Source organism: Salminus brasiliensis, chromosome 4 (assembly GCF_030463535.1).
Source record: "Salminus brasiliensis chromosome 4, fSalBra1.hap2, whole genome shotgun sequence".
Taxonomy (NCBI): domain Eukaryota; kingdom Metazoa; phylum Chordata; class Actinopteri; order Characiformes; family Bryconidae; genus Salminus; species Salminus brasiliensis.
Genome location: NC_132881.1, coordinates 26,170,623 through 26,196,506, shown reverse-complemented (window position 1 = coordinate 26,196,506; position 25,884 = coordinate 26,170,623). Strand labels below are relative to the sequence as shown.

The 25,884-nt window shown below is 40.8% G+C and overlaps 1 protein-coding gene across 1 annotated transcript in view; it reads right to left on the bottom strand.

The window, feature by feature from the left end:
- Positions 1–1,703: 1,703 nt before the first annotated feature.
- The window catches only part of sdccag8 (SHH signaling and ciliogenesis regulator sdccag8), a 76,867-nt gene continuing 52,686 nt past the window's right edge, over positions 1,704–25,884 (bottom strand). Inside the window, exons 18-19 of the mRNA XM_072677735.1 lie at positions 5,829–5,955; positions 1,704–1,860 (exon numbers count right to left, since the gene is read on the bottom strand). Coding sequence (XP_072533836.1) covers positions 1,822–1,860; positions 5,829–5,955 — 166 coding nt within the window. The 3' untranslated portion in view covers positions 1,704–1,821. The remainder of the gene's footprint in view (positions 1,861–5,828; positions 5,956–25,884) is intronic.

The window sequence follows — 25,884 nt, the reverse complement described above, 5'->3', positions numbered from 1 at the left end:
TTATACCCCTCTTGCTCATGCCTGGCATAAGGCATGAAGCCAATAGGTTCATGTTTATCTGCTCCATTGAGTTCAATTCTATTGCCAATACTTAACTACAGGGACTAGACAAGCTGGACAGCAATAGGTATTTAGCATTAAGAAGTGTCCACAAACATTTGGACAGACAGTGTATTTGTATAAAGAGTAGTGACATTAAACACTGTAAATGTAGAGGTAGTATACTGGAAAATGTGCTGCATTACAATAAATAAAGCATCAGGTTTATTTGTTTTTCAGAACACATGGGAATCCTCCGTTCATCCATCCATTGAGCCCTTTTCTTATCCACTTCTTCCTACCCAGAATCACTGGACACAAGGCTGAAATCCCCCCTGGACAGGGTTCAGTCTATTGCAGGATACCACACAGGCCCACTGCCAGTTCGTTTAACGTGTTTTTGGGAGAAAACAAAAGTACCCATAGAAAGCCCACACACACACACACACACACACACACACACACACACACACACACACACACACACACACACACACAAGGGATTAACACACCTCCTCACAGACCAGAGTGAGGGTTGAACCCAGAAACCCCGGGTCCCTGGAGCTGGGTACCACTGTACCGCCCACTTACAACAGACGACAGAAACCCTCAAAATGTAAAACCATCAAAACATTACTGTTATTAAAATTAACATTTATTAGCACTATGTCCAAATGTTTATGGACCCCCCCTCTAATGAATCCATTCAGCTGCTTTAAGTTGCATCCATTGCTGACACAGATGTGCAACACAGTCCCATGTGGTGATATGGTAACTTTTTTTTTTTTTAATCAAGAATGTATAAGTAGTTTTGACTAGAGGAGGAAGGGTCCGCCTTGTGGGTTGTTTATTTCTTGCCATGGTTGTCTCTGGCTTCCTCACCGGAGGTCTTGGATGTTTTTTGTCAACCTTTTGTTTCATTACTGTATTTCTGTAAAGCTGCTTTGCACTATATGGCACCATGTCTAATGCCAGGCGTGGGCAAGAGGGGTATAAAGCCCCCCAGCACTGAGCTGTGGAGCAGTGGAACTGTTGACACTCTTGTCGCTAAATGTAATCAAATCCTCACAGCAATTCTCCAAAACCCAGTAGAACATCTTACCTGGATGGTAGAGATAGTTACTCCAACAAAAGCAGGATAGACTCTTTTTTTAATACCCTTGATTTATGAGCAGGTGTCCCAATACTTTTGTCCATAAGGCCTGATAAAAAGGTTAGGTCATTATCATAAAATTATATTCTGCCTATAGCTGAGTAGTTCTGTTTTTACATTTAAATCTAGATACAGACAAGATCCAGAAATCCAGTTTTAAAAGACAAATTTATTGACAACCAGAAATTGTTCACAAAACAGACAAATAAAAACCATAAAACACCTGTTATTAATAAATAAGTATAAAATAGTACCATCAAAATCATCATACCACAAGTGTCACTGGTATAATAAACGGTCGTGGAAGTAATTTACCAAATCCATGTAGCAGGGAGTGCAGAAGGTGTGGGGTGTGTGTGTGTGTGTGTGTTTGACACAGTGTCAATGACGAGGAGCCAGCATTGCTGCTGTGCTCCCAGCATGAACTGTGATGTCACTCGGACCCCTGCAGCCATCACACGCACAAACTCGCACCGAACTCCCTCGCCCACCCCCCCAACCCCCCCCCTCCTTCACCGTGATTTATCAGAGCTAACGGGCAGCGATGGTGGACTGACGGTGATCAGATGAACTCCAAAGCTGGTTACAGTCATCAGGAGAGTGAGAGAGGGCGCGATAGAGAGACACCCTCACACTGTTGGGAAATCTTCTCTCCTCTCGGCTGGTAACTGAAGAGACAGGAAGAAATACAAACAGTTCAGTTCATCCTCCTGTTTTGACAGAGTGACAGAATGAGCTGCTCATAGTGAGAAGTAAAGGGACTGTGCTAAACTCGTCCTGCTAAACTTTGCTCTGCTTCCTTTGAGAGTTGAAATACCCCGATTTATCATCTTCATCTGTGGCATCCGCTCTACAAGCACAAAACTTCAAAACTTGGAAGACTTCCCTGTGCTTAAAGGTTCCATTCATTCAGTATTTTTAACAGCGTTGTCTGATGTAAACACCAACCAGCCATAACTGACTGTTCACTTGCTGCCTAATATTTCCACTCATTGACAGATGCCACTGTAGATGATGTGTTAAAAGAAGGAGAAATGGGCAAGCGTAAGAATCTGAGCCACTGTAATGGCTAGATGACTGGGTCAGGCAGGTATGCAGTGATCAGTACCTACCAAAAGTGCTCCAAGAAAGCAGAACCAGTGAAACTCAATGCCCAGTTGTGGCGGCACAAGGGTTACCTACACGATAACAGGCCGGTGTTGAAGAAGGCAGGCTGTAATTCTTGAGATATCGACTCTGACTTTAAATTGAGCGTCATGTTGATGACACATTGGCTCCTATACAGCGTATACAGCTATTTTATTTGCAGTGCATCTTTACAGGGACTCGCTGTGTGTGTGTGTGTGTGTGCATTTGCACATCTATGTCAGTAATGGGTGCAACTTAAAGTAGATGGATGCATTCACGGACATATAATGCAGCTTTGTGGATTGCACCCCTCTTCCAATGTAGTAGCGAGTTACAGATTCAGCAGGCAGAGCGTAGGTCTAAAGAAGTACTCCTGTATTCCTCTTCTGCTCGTCAGTTCTAAGAACATTGTTCCTTCTGCTAAAGCACCTAAAAAAAAAACTAAAAAAAACGCTTCACAACAAAACGTGTCTTTTCAGTTCCTCGCATAAGCAGTTTGAACTCTTCCAAGGACTCGTTCCGCTGAGCATGTGGATGTTCTTAAAGAAAAGCTCGGCCGGAGAGCTGGAGACGCTAACTCTCTCCTCCTCTCCGTCTCCTAACAAAACAACAGCATGGCAGTATTAACGGAGCCATGAGTGCGGGCGCTTTGTGGAGAGGCGCTCTGTTTGCCATAATCTCCTACGGATGTCAGCGTGCGGCTAGTCACTGTCTGTTGCTGACGCGCCTCTAGCAGCAATCTGGATGAGCATCTGTGGGCGCCTAGTCTTGCGTGATGTGCAGCCATGGCTACCAGCTGCTGTGCTGCTTGTGCTCTCTCTCGATTTCTCTCTCTGTCTCTCTCCCTCACTCCCACCCCACCACTTTCTCTATTTCAGCTGACGTGGAAGTAGTTGAAACCTGCTATCAGCACAGTTGGATTTAAACGACGCCATTTGCGATCGAAACTTTCGACGACTTCCATCATTTTCGGACATGATAAAATCCAGCCTGTCTGAACGGCGGTAATGAAAGGAAACTCGGGAGACAGAAGGAAAGTGTTGAGAATAAGAAGTCTTCAGATTACTATGATGTAATCATTCATAAGTGAAGAAGTAAAGAAGTAGAACTGGGTGGTATCTGGTCTAGATCAGTATACTGATTTTGAGTTGTAGCGGTACTTAAAGCTTTACCAGGAGTGTAAGAGTTTGTAAGCACAGATCGTTATCCTTTATTCATGCAAAATAAGCTTAAATACCCGCTCATGTGGTGATAATGTGAAATATCTGAAAACTATTGTGATATTGAATTTCAGTAATAATAACGCTCAGCACTAGACTACCAGATGACGTTCAGCACCATGGAGAGTTCCTACAACAGGCCTGTGGGTGGTAAGTTATCAGTTTCTCTAAGCGCACCAACTGCTGCTAAACTGTTCCTGTAGATTTGAACATGGGATCCTCAGTAAAACTCCCACATGGCAGAGCTGTACAGAATGTGCTGCTGACTGAGAAACATTCCACAAATAAACAACCTTCCCCTCATTCAGTAAAAGCACAGAATATTCAATGATATCATTGTTTAAAGCCTCATTTTTTGTTTTGTTTTTAAGTTTAGTTGATTTTATGCCTGTACTGGTGACACTCTTGCTTTTGGTTTATTCTTATTATTATAATTATAAGTAATAATTATACAGCAGTTACATCCCACAGTGCAGAAGCTTTTTTTTACCCTGTGGGAAAATCACTGCTCTCCGGCTGTGCCTCAGTGATTTACTGCTTATTGAAATGATGGTTATAGTTAGAATCGGCTTTTGTCTTCTTTTAGGGGCATAAACAGGTTCCAGTAACAAGGCTGGACACATACTGGGACATAATTGAAGTTTAGAATGATCACTTCAAATAATATCATTTTTTACCATTAAAACACACATAAAACGCTTCTTCACTATCACCAAATTTCCAAATGTTTGTGGACACCACTTTTAAGGAATGTATTCATCTATTTTAGGTTGCACCCAGCTTGTCTAGTTCCTGTAGAGAAGTATTGCCAATAGAAAAGGACTCTCAGGAACAGGTAAACATGAACCTATTGGCATGTGCCTAATGCCAGGAATGGAATAGAGGGATTCAACCATCCCAGCATTGAGCTCTGGAGCAGTGGAACTGTATTCTATGGAATGATGGCGCTCCATCCAATACTTTTGGGATGAGTTAGGGAGTTGGGGATGAGGTGGGGGTCATCCAACGTTCTGACCTGAATGCAATCAAATCCTCACAGCAATGCTCTGGACAGTAGAGACAGTTACTAAACAACAAAAGCAGAATAAACTATTTTTTATACCCTTGATTTCGGAAGAAACCATGAATGAGCAGTTGTATTAATATTTTTGCCCATGTCGCGTACATTGTTAAATACAGTTAAATAATTTGCAACATAGTCAATTTTTCAGAAATTTCAGAGCATTTCTATTTGTACGTTTATTAAAAAATGTTCAGACAAAGTACAGAAAAGCTGCTGGATTCAAATGATGCATAAATAAAAATGAAAAAATGGAACCCATTTGTACCTTTTGGACTATATACAGCATGTCTATGTACTTTATACAGTCTATAACTGGAGACAGAAAGAACTGCTCACAGGTATGCATGTCCTACACTGCTGTTCATCAGCTGTCTTTCATGTGAAACAAAGGTGCTTTGTGCAATGCCATAGAAGAACCACTTTTGGTTCCAGACCAAACCTGTGTTTGTAATGGGTCAAGTGACCAATTTAAAAGCTCTTCACACTCACACATCTCTTTCACAAACATGGTTCTGTATAGGGCGAGCAGTGGTTTAATAGTAGAACCTTTGTAGCACCTATTTTTAACAGTGTAAAGAGGAAAACCACAAGACAACGCGAGATGCTACAGACTGACAAGAAAACCCTTTAGGAAAGTAAGACATTGCATTGTAAGGAGTGTACAGAGTGCTGATAAATATAAAAGTGGAATTGCTTAGAGATTGTATTTCTTGAATAATTCCAGTCAAATGTAAAAACCGGAGACTAATGGTAACAGTTGATAGTGTTTAGCAGCATTTTCTCAGTTATTTGTTGTGGTGTTCCTCCTTTATGTGGACAGGATAAACAGGTGTGAAACATTAGGGTACAGTAGTCATGGGGAGCAATTCTTTGGCTGCCAGTGTGTGCTTCTATCTCGCAACCTTGTATTTGCAGTTTTCAGTTTGTGACATAATGTGAATCTGGCAGTTGTTCTCATCATTGTGTCAAAAATCTCAAAAAAGATGAATAGATCAATAGAAATGCTCCAAAAGGTCTTTTCACAGTGACTTCCACTTATAGTGAAGAAGGTATTTCCCTTCTCCTGTAAAGTTGTCGTTTTAAAGCTTCAAGGTTTTTTGTGTGACAGCGACAATATGTACTTGGTGGGACAAAAAAATGATTGAACTGTCTCTTGAACCACATGCAGACTTATTAAAACCAAGGCCAAACTGGGAGAGTAACCTGGCGAGAGCGGGATTCTGACCTGAATGCGGAGGTTCTGCATTTCTTCACTGAGGAGCTGCCTCTCCTGCATGAGCTGCTTCTGTCTGCTGAGCAGATCCAGCACCTGCTGAGCGCTGCACTGACAATGCTGGTCCAGCTGCTGCAGTCTGCACAAACACACACAAACAAACAAATAAACACACACAACTCAGCTATCACTGCACTACAATCAGGAGACATACACTCACCAACAGTTAATGCACACTAGTACTGTCTGCTTTGTCTGCTACACACCACTGTGTGTTAGCCATCAAATACTGCACTTCATTCTAAATAGCTTGCAAACCCTTCTCAACATTTACAGGAACGAATATCTGCATGTGTAAGAGTGTGTGTACACAGAAGCATTCTGAAATACAGGTCTACATGTGTTTAATTATGCAATAATACACAAGAGGCAGTGCTATATTGGGAGATATTGGCCACTCATGGTATAGCACAATCTCTAGTGTATTACTGTGATTATTTAATACATTAAAACAGTTTACTTTGTGAAGTTAACTCTGCAGAAATATATATATAATTCTACCACCTCAAATGTGATCCATTTTCAGTTCCCATCCAGTAGCTTTCCCCATCACACAAGGTCACCAGTGATGGATGGGGGAAGGCTAGCATGCAGATTTGCTTCCTCAGAGTCACATGAAGCCACCCACTGCATATTTTGCTCCTAGTTTTGTTACATCAGCTGAAGGGAGTGAGAGAACAAGACCAATTATGCTCTCTGGGACTCCCTAGACATGGGTTGCAGTGGCATCACCAGGGATTAAATCAGCGATCTCTCAACGCTTAGACAGCTGGACCACTTGGGAGCCAGATAAATAAATTCTCCATTTGTTATTATTGGAAATGACCTTATAAACACCAGTGGTGATCATACAGCTCTGTTCTTTACCTCGTGGATTAGATCAGTTAGTGAATTTAACTGTGGGTTGAGAAAAGACATCTGGCTTATCCACAATTCAAGATTCAAAACAAGGCTCCTTGATATCCCCTTTTTCCTCCTCTGCTGACAGTGGTCACGTGTAGGTCACAGAGGCGACGCACCCCTGAGTGATGCTGAAGTTGATGTTAAAGATGATGCTAAAAACATTACTGCAACAAGGCAGCTGTTTAAGTTGTATGTAGCCTCTGGAAGATTGCCAAGTTGGCACGAAATTCTCCAAATACAGTAAGCTAAAGCATTGTGCAAACTGCTGGTGTAACTCATCACACACTTGCCTAAACTCACGAGTCACCATTTAATGTCAAATACACTTGCTTAGGTGCTTTCTGACACTGCATGACACAATCTATAAAACAGACATAGATAGTACAGAGCAAATTGTCGCTGTTGCACAAAAACCTTGTGTCTCCATTTCTGTCAATCACAAATGTCTCATTTCATGGTGAATGGACTAATAGAAATGCTCCTAAATGACTTGGACTTGGATCATTTTACACTGACTAAAAGTTAAAAGGGTTTTATTTTTGTCCTGTAAAGTTGCTATGTGGAGATACGAGGCTTTCGCGTGACAGTGATAAAATTCTAGTGTAAGGCTACATCTTCAGGTATGTGACCTGCCTTTAGTCAATTTTAGACATCAAACCTTAGACACCAAATGTGTTTCTGGTTGACTGTAAGTCTGGTTGACTATATTTGGAGTAAGGGTAAATCAGATCTTTTGCCCACCCTCGCTTTTAATGACCGTGATGTGTTTAAACTCTCAGATTCCTGCAGCAACTCTTCAGTCCCACTGTGGTGCCCGCCCTCCAAGCCCACGTTCCAGCCTGTCCCAGATCTCCCTCCATAGCAGCGTGCCAGAGTGAGAGAAAGAGAGAGATAGAGAAAGAAAGAGCGAGGGGAGAGGGGAGGCCTCTAGCTGTTGCTGAGGGGGGGAAGACAGATGCCCTGCTCCTGCTGGCTGGGGCCACTGCCGTCTGTGCAGGCCCTGTTCTCTCTCTCTCTCTCTCTTTCTCTCTCTCTCTCTCTGCTCCCCCACCCTTCCACTTATCCCTCGCTTGTTCCTGTGGGAACTAGAGCAGGCTGCTTAGGCCGGCTGCGGTGGGCGAGCGCTCCAAGTTTGGGTCCCTCTCGCCTGACAATGATCTGCCTTTCACTGGAATTCTTCTCCCTCTTTTTTCCTTACCCCCCCCCCCCCCCCCCCTCTCTCTTATCCCTACTTTGTGCAAGAGTTGAAACAGGCTGCTCAGACTGGCTTCTGCAGAAAGCATAGCGCTCTCTCTCTCGCTCGCTCTTTTCTTCCCTGTCTCTCTCACCTTCCTTAATTTCCTACTGTCCTCTGTCTCTCTCTCAGGCCCCCTGCTGTGAGCTGGACAGAGCTGTTAGCAGGGCTGTGGTGGGCAGCTTGTCCCAGGCTAAGGCCCTGCTGTGTGGGGGCTGGCGCCACTGCTGCTGCCCACCTCCAGAGCCTGGCGCCGAGCAAACTGTCTTGCCTCAGCCCTTTTTCCCTTCCATACCCAACACACCACTACTGTCCAGTCAAGTTCAGCACCATATAACAGCAGTAGTTCAGTATAGCTGACATTTAACTTCAATCGAGCCTAACTTTGACCTTTTGTTATTAAAATATTAATTTCTCTAATAATAATAATTTGCTCCCTATATGCTCTGGATTCCCTTTCGTGCCGTCATAACAGATCTGACCATTCGAGGCATGGACTCCACAGGATCTCTGAACGTGAACTGTTGTCTCTGGCACCAAGACGTTAGCAGCAGATCAAATGGTATTTTTGTTTACCAAGACAGGTGGCATGAATACAAAAAATGGAAGTTTTGAGATAAAGACCATTATTTATTTTTCTTTCCTTTTTTTTAAGCACCACGGTTTTATAAGTACACCACCTGGTTTTCTGAAATAGAGAAGAATGGTTCCTTGACCCAGGAAGACAATACAGTCATTACACTGTATATGGGTAAAGCGCCTCAAGGCGGAAATATAAATGTGCGCTCTGGTGTTTGGAATAACAGGTGGCATCTCTGCTGGTCAGTCCATATATGTAAACTCCAGTACTTACTTTACAGTAAGTCAGAAGAGTTTGGGCCTACAAAAACAAGTTTTGAGTTTTGAGGAGATGAGATTGCCATGTAGTAGGAGAAGTATTCCACACATGCAGGCAGGACTGCTACAGTGGCATGCAAATGTTTGAGCACCTTCAGTCACTGTTACTGTGAGTAATTCAGCGAGAAGAAGATGGACCTATCTCCAAAAGGCCTGAAGTTAAAGATGAAACCATCCTATCAACGTTCTAAGCAAGGCTGGTGTTTTGTTTTTGTTTTGAACAACTTAAAAGAGGAAAGAATTAAAGGAGCACAATGCAAAATATTGGGCACTCCTGGTGATTTGAGCCCTTTTACCAAGGTTTCTGATGTTAATTAGCTTAGTTAGAAAAGGCCAGGCCATGCAATGCTTTCGCAAATTCTGTCCCAAACAATCAGCAGCTCTAATCAGCAGCCTAGCACTGAAATTCAAATAATTGATGTTAACAAAGCAGGCAAAGGCTTTTGTTTTTCAGAAAGTCGTCAGCTCATAATGTAATTAAGAAATGGCTGTTAACAGAACTGGTAGAGGTCAAGTTGAGATCTGAAAGACCAAGACAACTTTCTGAGAGAACTGCTCATAGAGAGAACTACAAATGAACCCCCCTGTGTTAATGCAAAAGACCTCTAAAAAGATTTATCAGACTTCAGATTGGTGGAGCACTGTTCTACCTGTTCTACTGAGCGGTAACACCTATGTATGTTTAGAGGAAATAAGGTGCAGAATTTCATGAAAAGAACACTCCTCCAACTATTAAGCACAGGGGTGGACTGATCGTGCTCTGTGCTTGCACTGCAGCCAGTGGCACAGTTACTATTTAACTAGTAAAGGGAAGAAAAGTTAAAAAGTGAATACCAGCTAATTCTGGAACCAAACATCATCCAAACATCTCATCTCAAAACAACTACAGATGAAAAGAGAATGGCTTCTACAGCAGGATAATGATCCGAAACTTAACGCAAAACCCACTATGAACTGCCTCAAGCATGCAGGACTGCAAAAGAGCGGTGCATGCAAGACGTCCCAAGAATCTCACAGAATTTCATTTGTAACAAAATTGTATTTTGTAATCAAGTTGCTAAAACTTGAATAGTAAAAACTGTATTTTACTTATTATACTGATTTAGACCGACCCAGCCATTGTATGCACACTAGAAAATCTACAAAATAATAGTAATGCATGGGAAAAAATCCACAGGTGGTTTCCGGCCTGTTACACCACTGTTGCTGGTGTTTTCATGTCATGGTAAAAAAAGGTATGTAATAAGTATGACAGCATCATTATCTTCTATGGCTTCCCGAGCCACGCTATATTTCTATTCATGATATCCATGCTACAAAAATAACATTTTAAAAGCACTGTCTCACATTATCAGTGTTTTCTCCATTCTACTCAGTATTGCATTTTTTTGGCAGGTCCATTTCGGGCCACACTGACAGTGGTGAAACTCCTGCTGCACATATGTAGTCAGGAACAGCAGCCAAAGGCAGAGCCTGAGGTCAAGTGTACTAACACAGTTAAGCAGGTTGTGTAATTCAGTAGCTAATTCCCTCACACCCACACAGACAAACACACACACACACACACACACACACACGCACACAGTGAGCACCTTTACATCTCCACCTCTGGAGGCATACCCAGTGCATTAACCTATTACACAATCATGCTGCCCTTAATCTGCACCATCAAACACAGCACAAAAAGAGCGCGTGTCGCAAAAGAGCAGGTCAAACCCCTCTGTACCTCACACACACACACACACACACCAACACACACACACACCGCCTGCCTGGTGAATCGGCATATTAGCGCGCACCGGACTCCAAATCCAAAGAAAGATGTGAAAAAAAAGGGGGTGAACTCTAGCTCTGTCTGAAGCTGGACGAGCGACAGGGGTCTGATTAAATTAGAAGGCCATCCAGCAGCTAAGGCAGCAAATCCAATAACCTCCCCGTATTTACTGGCACGCAACTTAATTAGGTTTTTAATACAGCTTAGCGCATGGGGCCGGGCTGAGCTGGACCTGCCTGGCCACTGCTGCCTCTGCCCACTGCTGGGCATGCGTGCGAGAAAGAGAGGGAGAGAGAGAGTGTGTGAGCGAGATAGACAGAGAGAGACAGGAAGGGAGGGAGGGTTTGAGGGGGAATCTGTAGGGCAGAAGCTTCCCCCTCTTTCTGCTTCCCCGCTGACCCTGGTGAAAGGACACCATCTGCTGGCTCCCAGGCTAACTGAAGCCAGCACAGCTTCAGCCTCTGTAAACCCCTCTTCTCTCTCTCCAAGGGGCCATGGAGCGACCATATCCCTATCACAGTCAGAGCTTTTCAGAAGAAACAAACAATGAAAATGAGACAAACACTAAAATAAGAGGAAAATAAAGGAAATACCGCCGTTTCATTAAGCATAGTTCTACATTTCATTTTCCATACACTATATATATATCTATATATATATCTATATATATATATATATATATATATATATATATATATTTATATATATATATATAGATAGATAGATAGATAGATAAATCTTGTATCTACATTTTTTGGTGTTTTTCACTTTTCCACATAATGTGAATCTGGTAGTTGTAGTTTACATGTGTGTTTACAAATAGTTTACATGTGTGCCCAAATTTCCTAATAAATGGACCAATAGAAATGACTTACACTAATTAAAAAAATAATAATAATTTTGAATCTTTATTTATTTTTACATTAAAAGTTAAAATTTTTCATACTTTTCTGTAAAATGGTGCATGACAGTATTTATATATGTCATATCATTTAATGAAATTTAATGAAACTGACATACAGTATATAGTTTGACAAATGTGGATATAATTTGTTAAAAACTAATTCTTTATATTATATTTTATTCATATTACATTAAGCACATATAAGTACTGGGATGCCATGAGATAAGATTTTGGTGGTCTCAGGTGGTCTTTTGTCTGTCAGATAAATCATGGCATAATCAAATATTTTAATGTAGCTCACACTGAAAATCTTGGTATTTAGTATTAGTAGTTTTTATGTAAACATAGAAACAACAACAAAAAAAAATAGAAAAAGGGTCTGATTGACTGTTGAGTTTTTTCCCTTCATGTTCAGACAACTCAGAATAAAGGTGGATTTGATCTACCCATTAGAAGCTAAATGAAGAGTCTTAACCAGTTTGTCCTTTCACTTTTAACTGTCATTGTTGCTGTAACATCAGAGCTAGTGGCGAGCTCCAATAATGGGGTTTGTTGATGAATGATGATGTTTACAGCATTCATCACAACCCCTCTTATCCAAATGATTCAGCTCTTAAATATAAAGCTGCTACAAGAAAAAAAACTTTTTGGTTCCATAAAGAACCATTTTGGGACAAGAGATATAGGTGTGAAGAACCTTAAAGAAGTTGATGTAAAAGTTATACCAATTTAAAGATTCTCCACATTCACAGCCCTTTCATAAAAATAGCTCTATAGTTTTATGAAAATAGCTTGTTATGGCATCGCTCAAAGAACCCTTTAAGCACAAGAGTGTACATTTACATTAAGTTACATGGGTCAGGAGTTTCCCTCAGTTATTCTTAGTGTTTTGCAGTCTGCTGCGTGGAGGGCTGTACTGTAACCCACTACACTACTACACTACCAACTGCTTTTCATGCATAGTTAATAGCATAAGCAGTTATTTTCAGCACCCCTAACAGCTCCTATTTCTAATGTGTGCAGTTATATTTGAAAGCTCTGAATAAAACTCCTTGATGAGAACACTTCTTACGTTTCATCTAATTAATGTAATTACATGTTTTGCTCAAGAGTTCATTTGCTTATACAGTAACAGCACACACACACACACACACACACACACAGACATCAGACAGACAGTTCACAGCAGAGAGCAGTCCTAGCCCAAAGCCTGAGTGTACTTTTCCAGACGATGCGGTTTGTTTACAGGTGGCGAGGGAGACTGTGGGGCTCTCTTGGTTTGTATAGTAAAATGCTGAGTGCTAATACTCTCAGAGAGTGTGTGTGTGCGTGCGTGCGTGCGTGCGTGTGTGGCCTGCAGCTATGCTGGCCTGTCTCTGCACAGGGAAGCCGGAGCTGGAGGAGCTGCAGGAGTTGGAGAAGCGGGAGCTTGGTGGGCCTGTGCAGACTCTGCTGTGGCTCCAGGATGTGTGGTTTTGTTTGGTGATGTTTTGGTGCTAAGCATCTGTTTACCCTTGCCCGTGTGAATTGGGAAGCAGCAGCAGAGGCTCCGAATTACACTCCCTGCATGCATGAGTGAATAAAACATACAGAATTATGCATCTCAGCTTGTACCACTTAGGCCAAAGAGACCTACAGGGATCAAACATGTCACAAAGCGCTACAGGAGTTCACTCGCAAGCCTAATTACTGTAATAAAAAGAGGTGGGTAGTAACCACTGGTTCTACTGTCTCTGTATATTTAACGTTGGCCTTTTTTCTTTTTTTACGGTTGAATAAATGTACCAAATTCCTTTTGGGGGGCATTTCATTCTGCTCTGTTTGTTTAGTACTGGTTCTGCTTTGCTGAAGCTCTCACACCTTACTTTAAAGTGTTAGCATTTTATTGCAGTTGCTATGATTTTGCTACATGGTTGCTATGGTGTGCCATGTGGTTGCTGGGGTATGCCAGGTAGTTACTGTGGTATTGCTAAGTGGTTGCTATGGTGTCCAAGGTGGCTGCTATGGTGTGGCAAAGTGCTATGGTGTCACTAAGTGGCTGCTATGGTGTCCAAGGTGGCTGCTATAGTGTTGCAAAGTGCTATGCTGTTGCTAAGTTGTTAATAGATGTCTGTTATGGTGTTACTGGATGGTTGTTGTGGTATCCCAGTTGGTTGCTATAGTGATGCAAGGTTGGCTGTCATAGTATTATAGGTTGCTGCTATGTTGTGGCTTAGTAGTTGCCTGGCAGTTGCTATTACCCCAGGATGCCTTACATCACTACATTATATTAATGTAGTTACTGCACTGTTACATCACACATAATTAATTCTGAATATTACATTATATTAATGTAATTACTGCACTGCAATCACTTTTTCTAGTACTTCTTATTATATAATTGGGTTATATTATGTATATTATAGCTGTATTTATTAATATTGCTGTATTTATAGTCAGGTTTACTGTTCCCTATTTGCCACTTCTTACTACTATTTTAAGTGCCTTTATTATGCTGCTCTCTTGTTGACTTTCCCCGTGGTATCTATCTGTCTGTCTGTCTGTCTGTCTATCTGTCTGTCTGTCTATCTATCTATCTATCTATCTATCTATCTATTGTAACCCAGGTGGTTAGTTTGGTGTTTTAAGTGGATGCTTGGGTGTTGCAAGTGGTGGCTGTGGTACCCTATATGGTTGGTGTGAGTGTTTCTAGTGTATTTGTATTACTGTGACATCAGAAGGGTGCACAAACCTTAGCACCGCATAAATTCCTATGGGATCAGGAAGTTGTATTAAAGCATGAAACACAAAATCAGACAGAACAATCTGGAGTTGAAATGGTGTCAGGATCTTGAAAACTGTGGGACGTGTTCTGCTGCAAAAATCTCAATTTGAACACTGTGCAAAGGGAACAGACACAGCGCTTCAGCACACACCACCTGTACATGTACTGTCATGACAATCAGCCTCCTTAAGCAGTACCTATTGTAAGTCAGCAGCAGTTTAAGAGAGAGCCACTCTCAAGTCACCCCTCTCTGACGGACTGGGAGCAGATGCCCTCGGCAGGGGAGGGGGGTTTACTGTAGAAGAGGCTTGGAGGCAGGATCATTTCTATAGAATGCAAGCAGGCAATCTTGGCTTGCCAGAGGCCGCCCGGCTGCAGCTGCTCGGCCCAATCCCCCTAAGCCCACCCCAGTGCGACTGAGCTAGACATGGCACTGCCACACACACATTAGGATGGGCACTGCAGGCCCCAAAGCTCACACCCTCCAACCTGTTAAACAGTGTAAGCAGCTAGTGCTGGATGTGGTCTTTGGTTGCTAGTTTTGCAGAAGTCTCTATTTTTTTTTTTATGTGTCTCAAAAAATGGAGAAGACTTGGCAAGTATAGAGAACTGCTGGCTGTCTAGCTACTGAAATAAAATAATGTAATGGCTGATCTATAGCTGAGCTGACACATCAATCACACAATTCTGCAATTCAACACAGCTTTATAATACAGCATTTACATAAATCTAAAGATACCCATCAGTGTATTGCTCCATCTGTGTTTATGAAAATTGGCCTCTATTCCACCACGGTGTGAGGAAGCCAGGGTCTGCGTATGGAATACAGGAAACTGAAATGCAGAGGAACAGCACAGACAGTACTGTCCAGGGCCAGTGGCTCCATACATAAGAGAATTTTAGGAATGTTTTACTTCCGTTCTGTGTATAGTTCCTTGTGAAAGTATTCAACCCCCTTAAAGGTCAACAGAACACTCCCTACACAAAGTCGTCTCTTAATATTCAGCTTAAGAGCAAGAAGGGTAATTGTGAAAGAAGCAGGCCAGACAGGCCAACAATCACTTTGAAGGAGCTACAGAGTTCAAGGCTGAGATTGGAATGAAGGTGCACCAGCCTAGGATATAAAGAGCGCTGCACACAACTGGCCCATTTAGGAAGGTGACTAGAAAGAAGGCAACACTGAAGAAAACCCTAATTAAATTACATCAAGAGTTTACCAGAAAGCGTCAGAGTGATCAAGTATAAAGTATGTGAAAAGGTTTTGCAGTCAGATTTTTTGGGCAAAGTTTAAACTCCAATGTGTGGTGTAACCCTAATACTGCCTGTTCCTCAACAAGCTCCATCCCAAAAGTGAAGTATGGGGGTGGTAGCATTATGCTGAGGGGATACTTTTCTACAGTGAGGACTGGGCACCGTAAAACCAAAGAATGGATAAATAGTGTAAAATGCAGGAAGACAAAGCTTGGGAGAAACCTCACCATCCAGCAGGACAGTGATCCCAAGCACAAGGATAAATCACATCTAATGAGTTGAGCTGATTGATGCACCTCCCTTGGATTAGATAAATTTATCTCTAAGAATTTAACTTAAGATAAAAATTCTAGATGATCTGATTTAAACCAGTCATCAGTTCTTCCCCACCCTGAGCGTGGCAGCTGGAAACTACACTGAGAGATAACCTGGCCAGAGCCAGATGGGTTGACCCCAAACGGTCACCCTTGTCCCCAAAAGAACGTAATGTCAGGCAGCTATCCATACATTAGTGATGAAAGCCAAAGAGTTGGCAAGCTTAGACAAGATCTGGCCACCACACCAGACCAGAGAACAGTCTATTCAGATGTAAATCCTGAACCAGTGTGGACATTTTAACATCTGCCAAAAATGAATACTTAATACTAGTACCAAAGCGTATACAAATACATATTACTCTTCTAACATTTCAATATAAGACTGCAGACTTTCAGCATGTTACAGTTAAAAAGAGAATAGATCTTTCCAAAAGTTATGATGGTCAGGTTATGTCAAGCTTGCATATTGTGAATTTATTTATTTAAGCATTATAGCGATATTTTTTTTTTGTAAGACTTCTGATCAATTACAAATAATGAGTTAAAATAATCAAGTCTTGATTCAAACACTGCAATATAACACTGGCCAGTGGTGACGCTAGTCTTAGTTTTAAATGATGCCCTGCCTCACTCTAATCACAAGGAAAACCTCAATATGTACGATATTTTAAGCTTGATTGTTGGGCAAAATGTACAGACACAAATGTTGACTGCAGACACTATATATTCTGAAGTGATGCAGCATCTTTGCTTTGAAATCTTTAAAGTACATTTCAAGCTGAATAGCAATGTTCTATAGTGCGTGATCACAGTAGGTGGCCATGGACATTCACAATTTCTTTCTTTTTTTTTTTTTAAGGGCAGGCAATTACACAACCCACTCATTAGTACTCTCCCCCTATTACATGTAACACTCCCGACACTGGAAGGGTATAGACTGACACATGGCTTCTCAGACACATGCAAACAGTCCTTGCCTCTTTTCAGACTGCCGCTGACGCATTACCGGCAACCAATGCACTCAGAGAAAAGTGCTGGGTACCCAGCTCTGATGCGCCCGCTAGCAAATGTCCATGCTGCCCAAGTGATATGAAAAAAAGGAGAGAGCCATCTACGCACCCAGAACGACCAAGGCCAATTGTGCTCTCTCAGGCTCTGGCTGCTGACAGCAAGCAGCATGCTGATACACACAAGCATTAACAATTAGTGACAAATTACTACTACTGTCAATGCTGTACATTCCCTCCAGCCTATGGTTGTATAGAATTATACCACACTACTTTCACGTGTGTTTATTCCTAAAATACAGTACTTAACTTTTAGCTTCAACTTTCTTTGTTAATAACTTACAGAGTAAAAATTATAAGCTTTTCAACTTTTTAAACCAGTTAATAATTACTGAAATGGTAGCTACAGAAGCCTGCATTTTAGATGACACAGGTAGGAAGGATTGTGAATAGCTTACACAGAGTTTCAAAGGAATAAATGAGGCATTAGGTTCTTTAGACATTAAACATCCAGAAAACAAGATTTGCCCATATCGTAATTTAGATTATGCTCACAAACAAGAGTCAAAACCAATGGTACAATCTCTCATTTTCCTTAAAAAAGGCATTCATGTCCTTCAGAAATCAAAGACCCCAGACTACAAGATTTGCCAACATAGCAACGTTAAGGGCTCAACGTTAAATACTAAATTTTACTGTTCAGTCCTGATGTGTTTAGACAGCACATGTGGGGGAGACAATGGTAGATGATATAGAATGAAAATACTTATAAACCCTAATACAGTCTAATACACCAAAACCCCTGCTTCCAACCTGATGAATTTTCTGACCCTGCAACTGGCAAGCAAAAAGGTTGAGCTGTGCCCAAATATAACCAGCAGTCCAGAAACACCCCTAAAACTGACCATAAATATCAGTCAGATCCTAAAACTGAAACATTGTGTCTTCTACGAACACCTACTTGTAAAAATAAAATCCTCCAAGAAGATTTCCACCTTCACACAGTCCTTATACAACTCTCACCACTTTCTTGAACAAATAAAAGAATTCCCCTTCAGTAACAGACTGCTGTGTGTAGGTGCGTAACTGTATATTCAATACCATCTGCCCTGTAATAAACCCAAGTTAAGTCATTTCACCATGGTCAGCTGTTAAGCTCCTAAAAAACTTGCACAAAGGGACTTTTAAAAGAGCGTGGTGCGCACTTTTTGCTGCCATAAACAAGGGCCTAGTGCTAGTGGAGAAGCGTGTGGATGCGCTGTGCAACATTTTACAGCTTGCCTTGGGATGTGGCGAGCGCACAGGCAGTAGCAGGACGGCCAGCGCTCCACAGTGTTCTTCCAGCAGGCCGCAGAGCTGCACCCCCGGCAGCATGGGGACAGCTGCTCCACGAGGGGCTGAGAAAACAGAGGGGTGGGAGGGGGGTCTGAGAGGACCACTGCTGCCCCCTAGCTCCACATGGACTATCTGCAAAACTGAACTCATGAGAAGCAAAGAAATTTGATGCTTTACACCAGTTTGCCAGAGTGTAGAAGGAAGCTGCAGGGTCGAGCACAGAGCCAAGGTGAGGAAACAAGAGACACAGACTGCAGTCAGGAAAGCAAGACCAGGGCACAGAGGTTAGGGTTTAGAAGGGCTAGAGAACACACTAAAATGCCCAAGTCAAAGGCCATACCACATCAGAAGGTCTTAAGTCTAGATTTTAGCTGACATTCTGACATGGGTAGGAAGGATTCTGCATAGCTTGCTCAGAGTCTGAAAGGAATAGATGAGGCAAAACTCTGCCTTGAAATGCAACCGGTTCCATTAGGATCTTCAGATATCAAATACCCCAGAATACAAGATTTGCCCACAACTTTTATATTATGCTCACAAACGAGAGTCATGACCAATGGTCCAATCTCAAATATTAAAAAAAAACATTAATGGAACCAACACATTAGGTTACTTCAACTGATGTCCCTCAGATATCAAAGACCCCAGACTACAAGATTTGCCAACATTGCAATGTTAAGGGCTCAACGGATACAGACTGAGCCTTCTGTCCATACTCTGCATTCATTTTGTCCGTATTTGTGCATGTTCTGTAAAAGCTTACTGGTATGGACAGACTGGAGCAGTACCACTGGAAATTGTGGGGGCAGTGTAGCCAACAGTTCAGGTGAGACACGACCATTGCTATATGGTCATGGCGAAGAAGAAACTCTGGCAGAAAAGAACTCTTTTACCCCGCTGCCTCTTCTGTCTTTTTATAACGACTTCTGTCTTTTTATATAAGTACATTATAACGACCTCCTCTACTGTTGCCATTTTTGTTGCTGTCAGAAACCTTTGACCCTGAACTTCCCTCTAGTGGATGTACTGCTTAACATCAATGCCAACGTAAAATACACCTGGAAGTAGGTGGGCAGTGATGTTTACAACATTTGAAACTGAAGTATTCTTTTTGGTACGTAAAGGGAGCGTAAATGAGACCAATGGTCCAATCTCTCCCCTCAAATCTCACCGAATAGGCACCCATTTAGACCAAACTAACATGGACGGTGGCGGCAAGACAGAAGATTACTGTATTTGTTACTGATTAGCATAAAGTGAATCTTCTGTTCAGCTCAGCTCTCGTTGCTTTGTTTTGTTTTGTTTTTCGTGCATGACTGCATGCATTGTGCCTTATGTGAGAGAATCAGCACCTCCTCCTCCACTACAGGATGTTTAATATTATTCAAATTTACAATTCATAATCTGTGTGGTCACGGCTGGACAGTAAGAAGTAGCAGTAAGACTGGCTTAATCACACCCCACACCACAGGATAACCTGGGAAAATAATAGTTTCATACCCATCCAAAATCAGAATGCTCAACTGTCTCAAAATCATCCAGCTGGGTACTTTCACAAGCAGGGAAACTACACAGCGCTCCACCGAAGAGGACATTAGTGCAGCAAGACTCTGATCTGAAGATTCAGGTGGTTGCTTCACGGTTTGCTTGAGTGTAAAGTCAATACTTGGTACTAAATGCTATGAGACTCTGGGTGAGTTTCAAGTCCCTAGCTCAGTTGTATGTCTATACAAAACATGTGATGTTCTTATGTCATGTGAAGAGGCATAGGCAGTTTCTCTACAGCATCTTCTTTTGCATCTTCCTTTTTGACATAAAAGCTACATAAGAAAATCTGTAAAGCTTTGGATTTTGCTGCCCTGCAGCATGTGTCTAATAAACTTCCAAAGACCTTTACTTAGACTGTTCATCCATACTAGACTGTAGGGATAATTTGATTCATTAACATATTTATGGACTGATATATATCCATCACTAATTCCATGTTACAACTTTTACATTAGTTTCCCCAGACTTCCCTGTAACATAATAATTCATTTAGTTGTTATTCATATTTGCAGTTGTTATTCATCATTCATATTTTGTTAACTAATATCTTTTCTTTTAGAAATCATGTTTCTGTGAAATAAATAACAGATTTAGCTCTTTCCATTTAGAAAGATTGCAGGATTTCCAGACATAGTTCTTTGTATGACCACCAAGATCCTATAAAATATCTACATATATACAGCTAAAGTGCACTCCAATCATTTTTAAAAAAAAATATCCCAAAGACATTTATACATATTTTACGATTTACAATGAGCTCCCATCCACTTGTATGGTTAAGGTTAGATAAGTGTTAGGTTAAGTCCAGAGTATGATTAAGGTTAGGGTTGGATTAAGGTAATGGTTCATTTAGGTTATGGTTAAGATCAGGGTAAGTTTAGGACCTGGTTATGGTTAGAGTTTTAATGTAATTTAGGGTATGGTTAGGGTTAGAGTAGGGTTTGATTAAGTGTAGGGTAGGTTTAGGTTAAGTTTAGGGTTAGGTTACGTTTAGATTATGGTTAAGGTTAAGACTAAGGTTAGGTTAAGTTTAGATTAAGGTTAAAGCTAGGGTTAGGTTAAGTTTAGATTATGGTTAAAGCTAGGGTTAGGTTAAGTTTAGATTATGGTTAAGGTTAGGGTTTGGTTAAGTTTAGATTATGATTAAGGTTAAGGTTAAGGTTAGGGTTAGGTTAAGTTTAGATTATGATTAAGGTTAAGGCTAGGGTTAGATTATGATTAAGGTTAAGGTTAGGGTTAGGTTAAATTTAGATTATGATTAAGGTTAAGGCTAGGGTTAGGTTAAGTTTAGATTATGATTAAGGTTAAGGCTAGGGTTAGGCTAAGGTTAGGGTTAGGTTAAGTTTAGATTATGATTAAGGTTAAGGCTAGGGTTAGGTTAAGGTTAGGGTTTGGTTAAGTTTAGATTATGATTAAGGTTTAGGTTAAGTTTAGGGTTAGGTTACGTTTAGATTATGGTTAAGGTTAGGGTTATGTTAAGTTTAGATTATGATTAAGGTTAAGGTTAGGGTTAGGTTAAGTTTAGATTATGATTAAGGTTAAGGTTAGGGTTAGGTTAAGTTTAGATTATGGTTAAGAATAAGGCTAGGGTTAGGGTTAGGTTAAGTTTAGATTATGGTTAAGAATAAGGCTAGGGTTAGGGTTAGGTTAAATTTAGATTATGGTTAAGAATAAGGCTAGGGTTAGGGTTAGGTTAAATTTAGATTATGGTTAAGATTAAGGCTAGGGTTAGGTTAAGTTTAGCCGACATTTGTTTATAATTAGGTTTAGATAAGATTAAGTTTAGGGTTCGGTTGAAATTGCATGACAGTCAAACTATATTAATCCTGAAATGGTCTTTTAATCACATATGTATAAATTACTATTGAGAGCAGGCCGCTGTAAGCAGCATTTCTTTTAAAGACACTTGTCTTCTTCTCTGTCCAGTAACACCTCTCCGCCATGCTGTTTGTGTTTGTCACAAGAAGCATGTGAGGAAAATCTGTCACATGACACTACATTTATGCATAAATACACTGTTTTCTCCCACATGCATCCAATATAGATCTTTGCCACATTTTATGTAGCTTCTCCACTAAAGTTAAACACAAATAGCGTCATAAAATATTACTGACAATCTTTGTTCCCACAGCCTACATCAATGATAAATGTTAAAACATTTTTGGGATGGAAATTAAGCTATAGACAATTATGCAACATATGTATGCTGTGCAAGCAGACATACAGCATATCTGTAAGCTTATACATTTTTAGAAAATGTGTATGACCATAAGTTCTGAAGGAGGAAAATTCCAACTACCAAAAAAATACATACTCCCAAACCAGGCTACAAAGAGGAAAAGACAACTACCACTGACGAGTATAAGCCACATCACACATGCCGCATCTTATCCGATCCTTGCCAACTTCATTTGCAAGTGAAAAGTTTACTGAGCCGCCTTGCTCTTGGCGGAATGGTAGGAGAGGCAGTGTGTGTGCGTGCATGTGTGTCCTCTTTCTCCCTCTTAGCTGCGCACACACGCTCTCTTGTAAGGGGGTACGGGGGAGGAGGGGGGGGTCTGGGGGTGGGTGGCAGGGAACCAGATGAAGCAGCTTTCGCCCGGGGCCCTGCCGTCTCCCCGGCAGCGGCGCGCCTGTTCCCTGCCCCAACGCAGCCGCCCATTTGTTCCATTACACCATCTCCATCTCCTCCAGTCTATTCAGCAGTGCTCCAGCTACGGCAGCACATGGCCCCCTATCCCGGCTCTCCACTACACGTGCATCCAGACGCCACGACCATCTTTCTTTATGGCGCCATATGGCTCACGGAAGCCTGTAGATTTAACCACACATCTGCGTATACATTACCACACTCCTTTAAGGGACAGGGGAGTGTTTGCGTCTGTTAGCGTGTGTGTGTATACGGTACGTTGATGAGACAGGGTGATAATTGGTAAAGGAGCACGTTGGCAGATGTGATCCGTGCATGTGTGTGCGTGTGTGTGAGGGTTGGTTGTGCTACTTGTGTGCACAGGGATTGAGAGCTACGTGGGTGAGATACGTGAAAGGGTGAATTGCCAAAAATCATTCCCATCTTCCACAACTTTCGTCGCTCATATGCGGAAAGTGATGTAAAGGCGCTTCATGAAGCTGGAGCGGAAATGCAGGAGGATGCGCTTGTGCTTTTCTAGGTCAACAGAAAATTTACCGTTTGCATTACAGATGCATTTACACTACATGTAAGGATTTACAGAGGAGGAGTTTAAGCAATTCAGCTACACCATCCTGAAAAGAATTGATGGAAGAATTTGCATAAATAGACTGAAATGTTACCAGGTTACTGCTTTGCACTGTTCTATAGGTGAGAACACAACTCAAAAACCATGAAGCCTTTCTTGATTTTCATTTGTCAGTACATCAATATGTAAAAAACGAATGCTGTATAACAAATAAATACATTTTTAAAAAGCTAAATTTTCTTGAAAATGGCACAAAATAGCTTTCAGGTTCAGTATGCAAAAAGTATACAAAAACATTATTATACACATTTTACAGTATAATCTCGATTTATTTATTTATTTGAGTATCATAAAAACAAACATCAACTGTGACTTTTTTGATGTTTCGTGATCTTTGTAAATGCTGCGTTTAATTTCTATTAACTCCAATATGGAAATTCTCTCCAATATGGAGAATTTGTTTACCTCTTGTTTACTTGGAAAATTCATAAAACATGTCCTTTGATCAGAGGTGCACAAACATTTGCACACAATCGTACATCCCATTGAATTCTCTGCAGCAGAATAAAAAAATGAAAATTCTTAGCACACAAAAACACTTACAAAAGCCTGGTTTGTGCCTCACTAATCTTAAAACGAATTAAACTAATAATTATGGAATTACAAACACTATAAGCATCTATCATTGCTAATGTTGTGCATATGCACACTCTGGTTTGATTGCTGGCTGCAATCTATCATTTTTCCTACTTGAACCAAGCTTGAACTGACACACTGCAAAACTGCAAAAATACTGAATTATTATTTATATTAAAGAGCCTGAATGGCTGCAGTGGTGAAACGGCTCTTTTGATTCATATAGTGGCTAATTCTCCCTATCTGTTCTACCCAGAAAATGCCAACCGTGGTGGTAAAGTGAACTCGTGCCCAGAATGCATTTAGGAAATAAATATGGAATGATACGCATATGTGTTATTGATGTCCTCTATAAAGGCGCCGCTATTACACACAAGATAAACCATTGGCCAACACACCCAGCCTTTCATATTTCACTGGCTGGCTTTCTATGATATCTCACCCCAATCTCTGGGCAAAAAAAAAAAAAAAACGAAGAAAAAAAACGTAAATACTGCGAGGGAAATAAATAAATAACATGCAGGAGTGAAACATTGTGTGCCGAAAACCCCTGTGTTGCTTGGCGTTGGCTCTCGAATGGTAAAAATAAATCAAGCTGATTTTCCAAATGTTGCATGCGTGCCATGCTGTTGCGGCTCTTCGCAGCACAGATTGTGTGCCCGTTCAAGAATATCTGAGGTGGGGCCCCGGCTATTTGCATGTATGCCGGAGCCATTTGCACCAGCTTATTAACGCGAACACCTTAACCCACGGGCAGCAGGGAGAAGTACCCTACAGAGCAAGACACCCGCTGCGCTGAGCAAGCAGGAGGCACCAGACCTCTCACTCAACACGGCCTGCAGTTTGACTTCTACACGTCTCTGCAATGACATTTCCTAACACACTAAATAGTGTGAGAAGCTTCATTTGCATTCAAAGCACTAAAGCAGGCTAATTTAGACAATTGAGAAGTTACAACTACAACAGTGCAGCAGTTACAACTGCTGAAGTGTTTACTTAACAAAAAAACTACAATATTAACTTTGTAGAATTCCATAATAATGTTGTTTAACTGGCTTAATGATCACCACTTCAGCTGCCGTCTTTCTTTTTAGGAATGCAATATAGGAAAGCAATTTACAGCATCTTCAATTTTTAGGAAAGCAATATATACCATAAATGACTAAAAGAAAAATAAGTACATTAATTAATTAAAGCTTACAAGCAAATACTGCTGCTTCTACAGGCACTTCTCTGGAGTTTTGTTCAGTTTTGGTCATTACAACATGTAAGGAACTGAGACAACTACTTTAATACTAAAATTAAAATCTAATAAAATTACAGTAATGTCTCCTCAACTGGCCAGATTTTTTGTAATGTTGAACAGATATTAAGATATATGAACATGTTTAAAAATTAACTAAATGTTAATACTAAAATGAATGTCTGGTAAAATTACAGAAATTAAAGTAATATAATTAAGGACAATAGTATAGCAGTAACAAGACATGGAAATATTGAAATAAAAAAAATGATTACTATATCTACATATTACTATATTACTAATGAGTACTATATCTCCTATATTTCCAGAACCGTGTAAATTTTCAGCTCTATTTTTGATATTGTTGACCTTATATTGAAGTTTTTATTTTTTATTTTACAGCATCCAGATTATAAGTCTTATAAGCGCTACATTATACATTGTTTAATGTCAGAATACTGTTCATAATATGTCCTCACTGAAATGTTTTATCATATTTGAATAATAAAGCAGCCCATCGCCTGTACAGTCAACTCTATCACTGGCAGCTATCTCATTCTTATTAACCTCTGCTGATCTAACTGACATGCTGTGTCTAAAGATGGCATGGTTTTTAGATCCAACTTCTCAAAAAAAAAAAAGAAGAAAAATGATAGAAACTCTAAATATTGACCCTGCCCTCTGGTGGTCGCACTCAGGGTAACATCAAAGTAGCTTAATTTGCCTTGCAATAAACTAAACGCTGTATCTTTCCCATTTCTTGTGGCTCGCAGACTAAAGATTAACAACCCCTACAGCTTCTCACTGAATCCACACGACTGAACATGTTCTTGTTTATGTTGGAAAATAAAATGGTTGGTTTTGGACTTCATGGCTTCATAGTCTATATTTTCCTTTTTTTTCACTGACCTTTCCTTTTGAACAGCTGATGCATTTAGACTCTGATGCTTTCACTAACCAAACATACTTGTGATGCA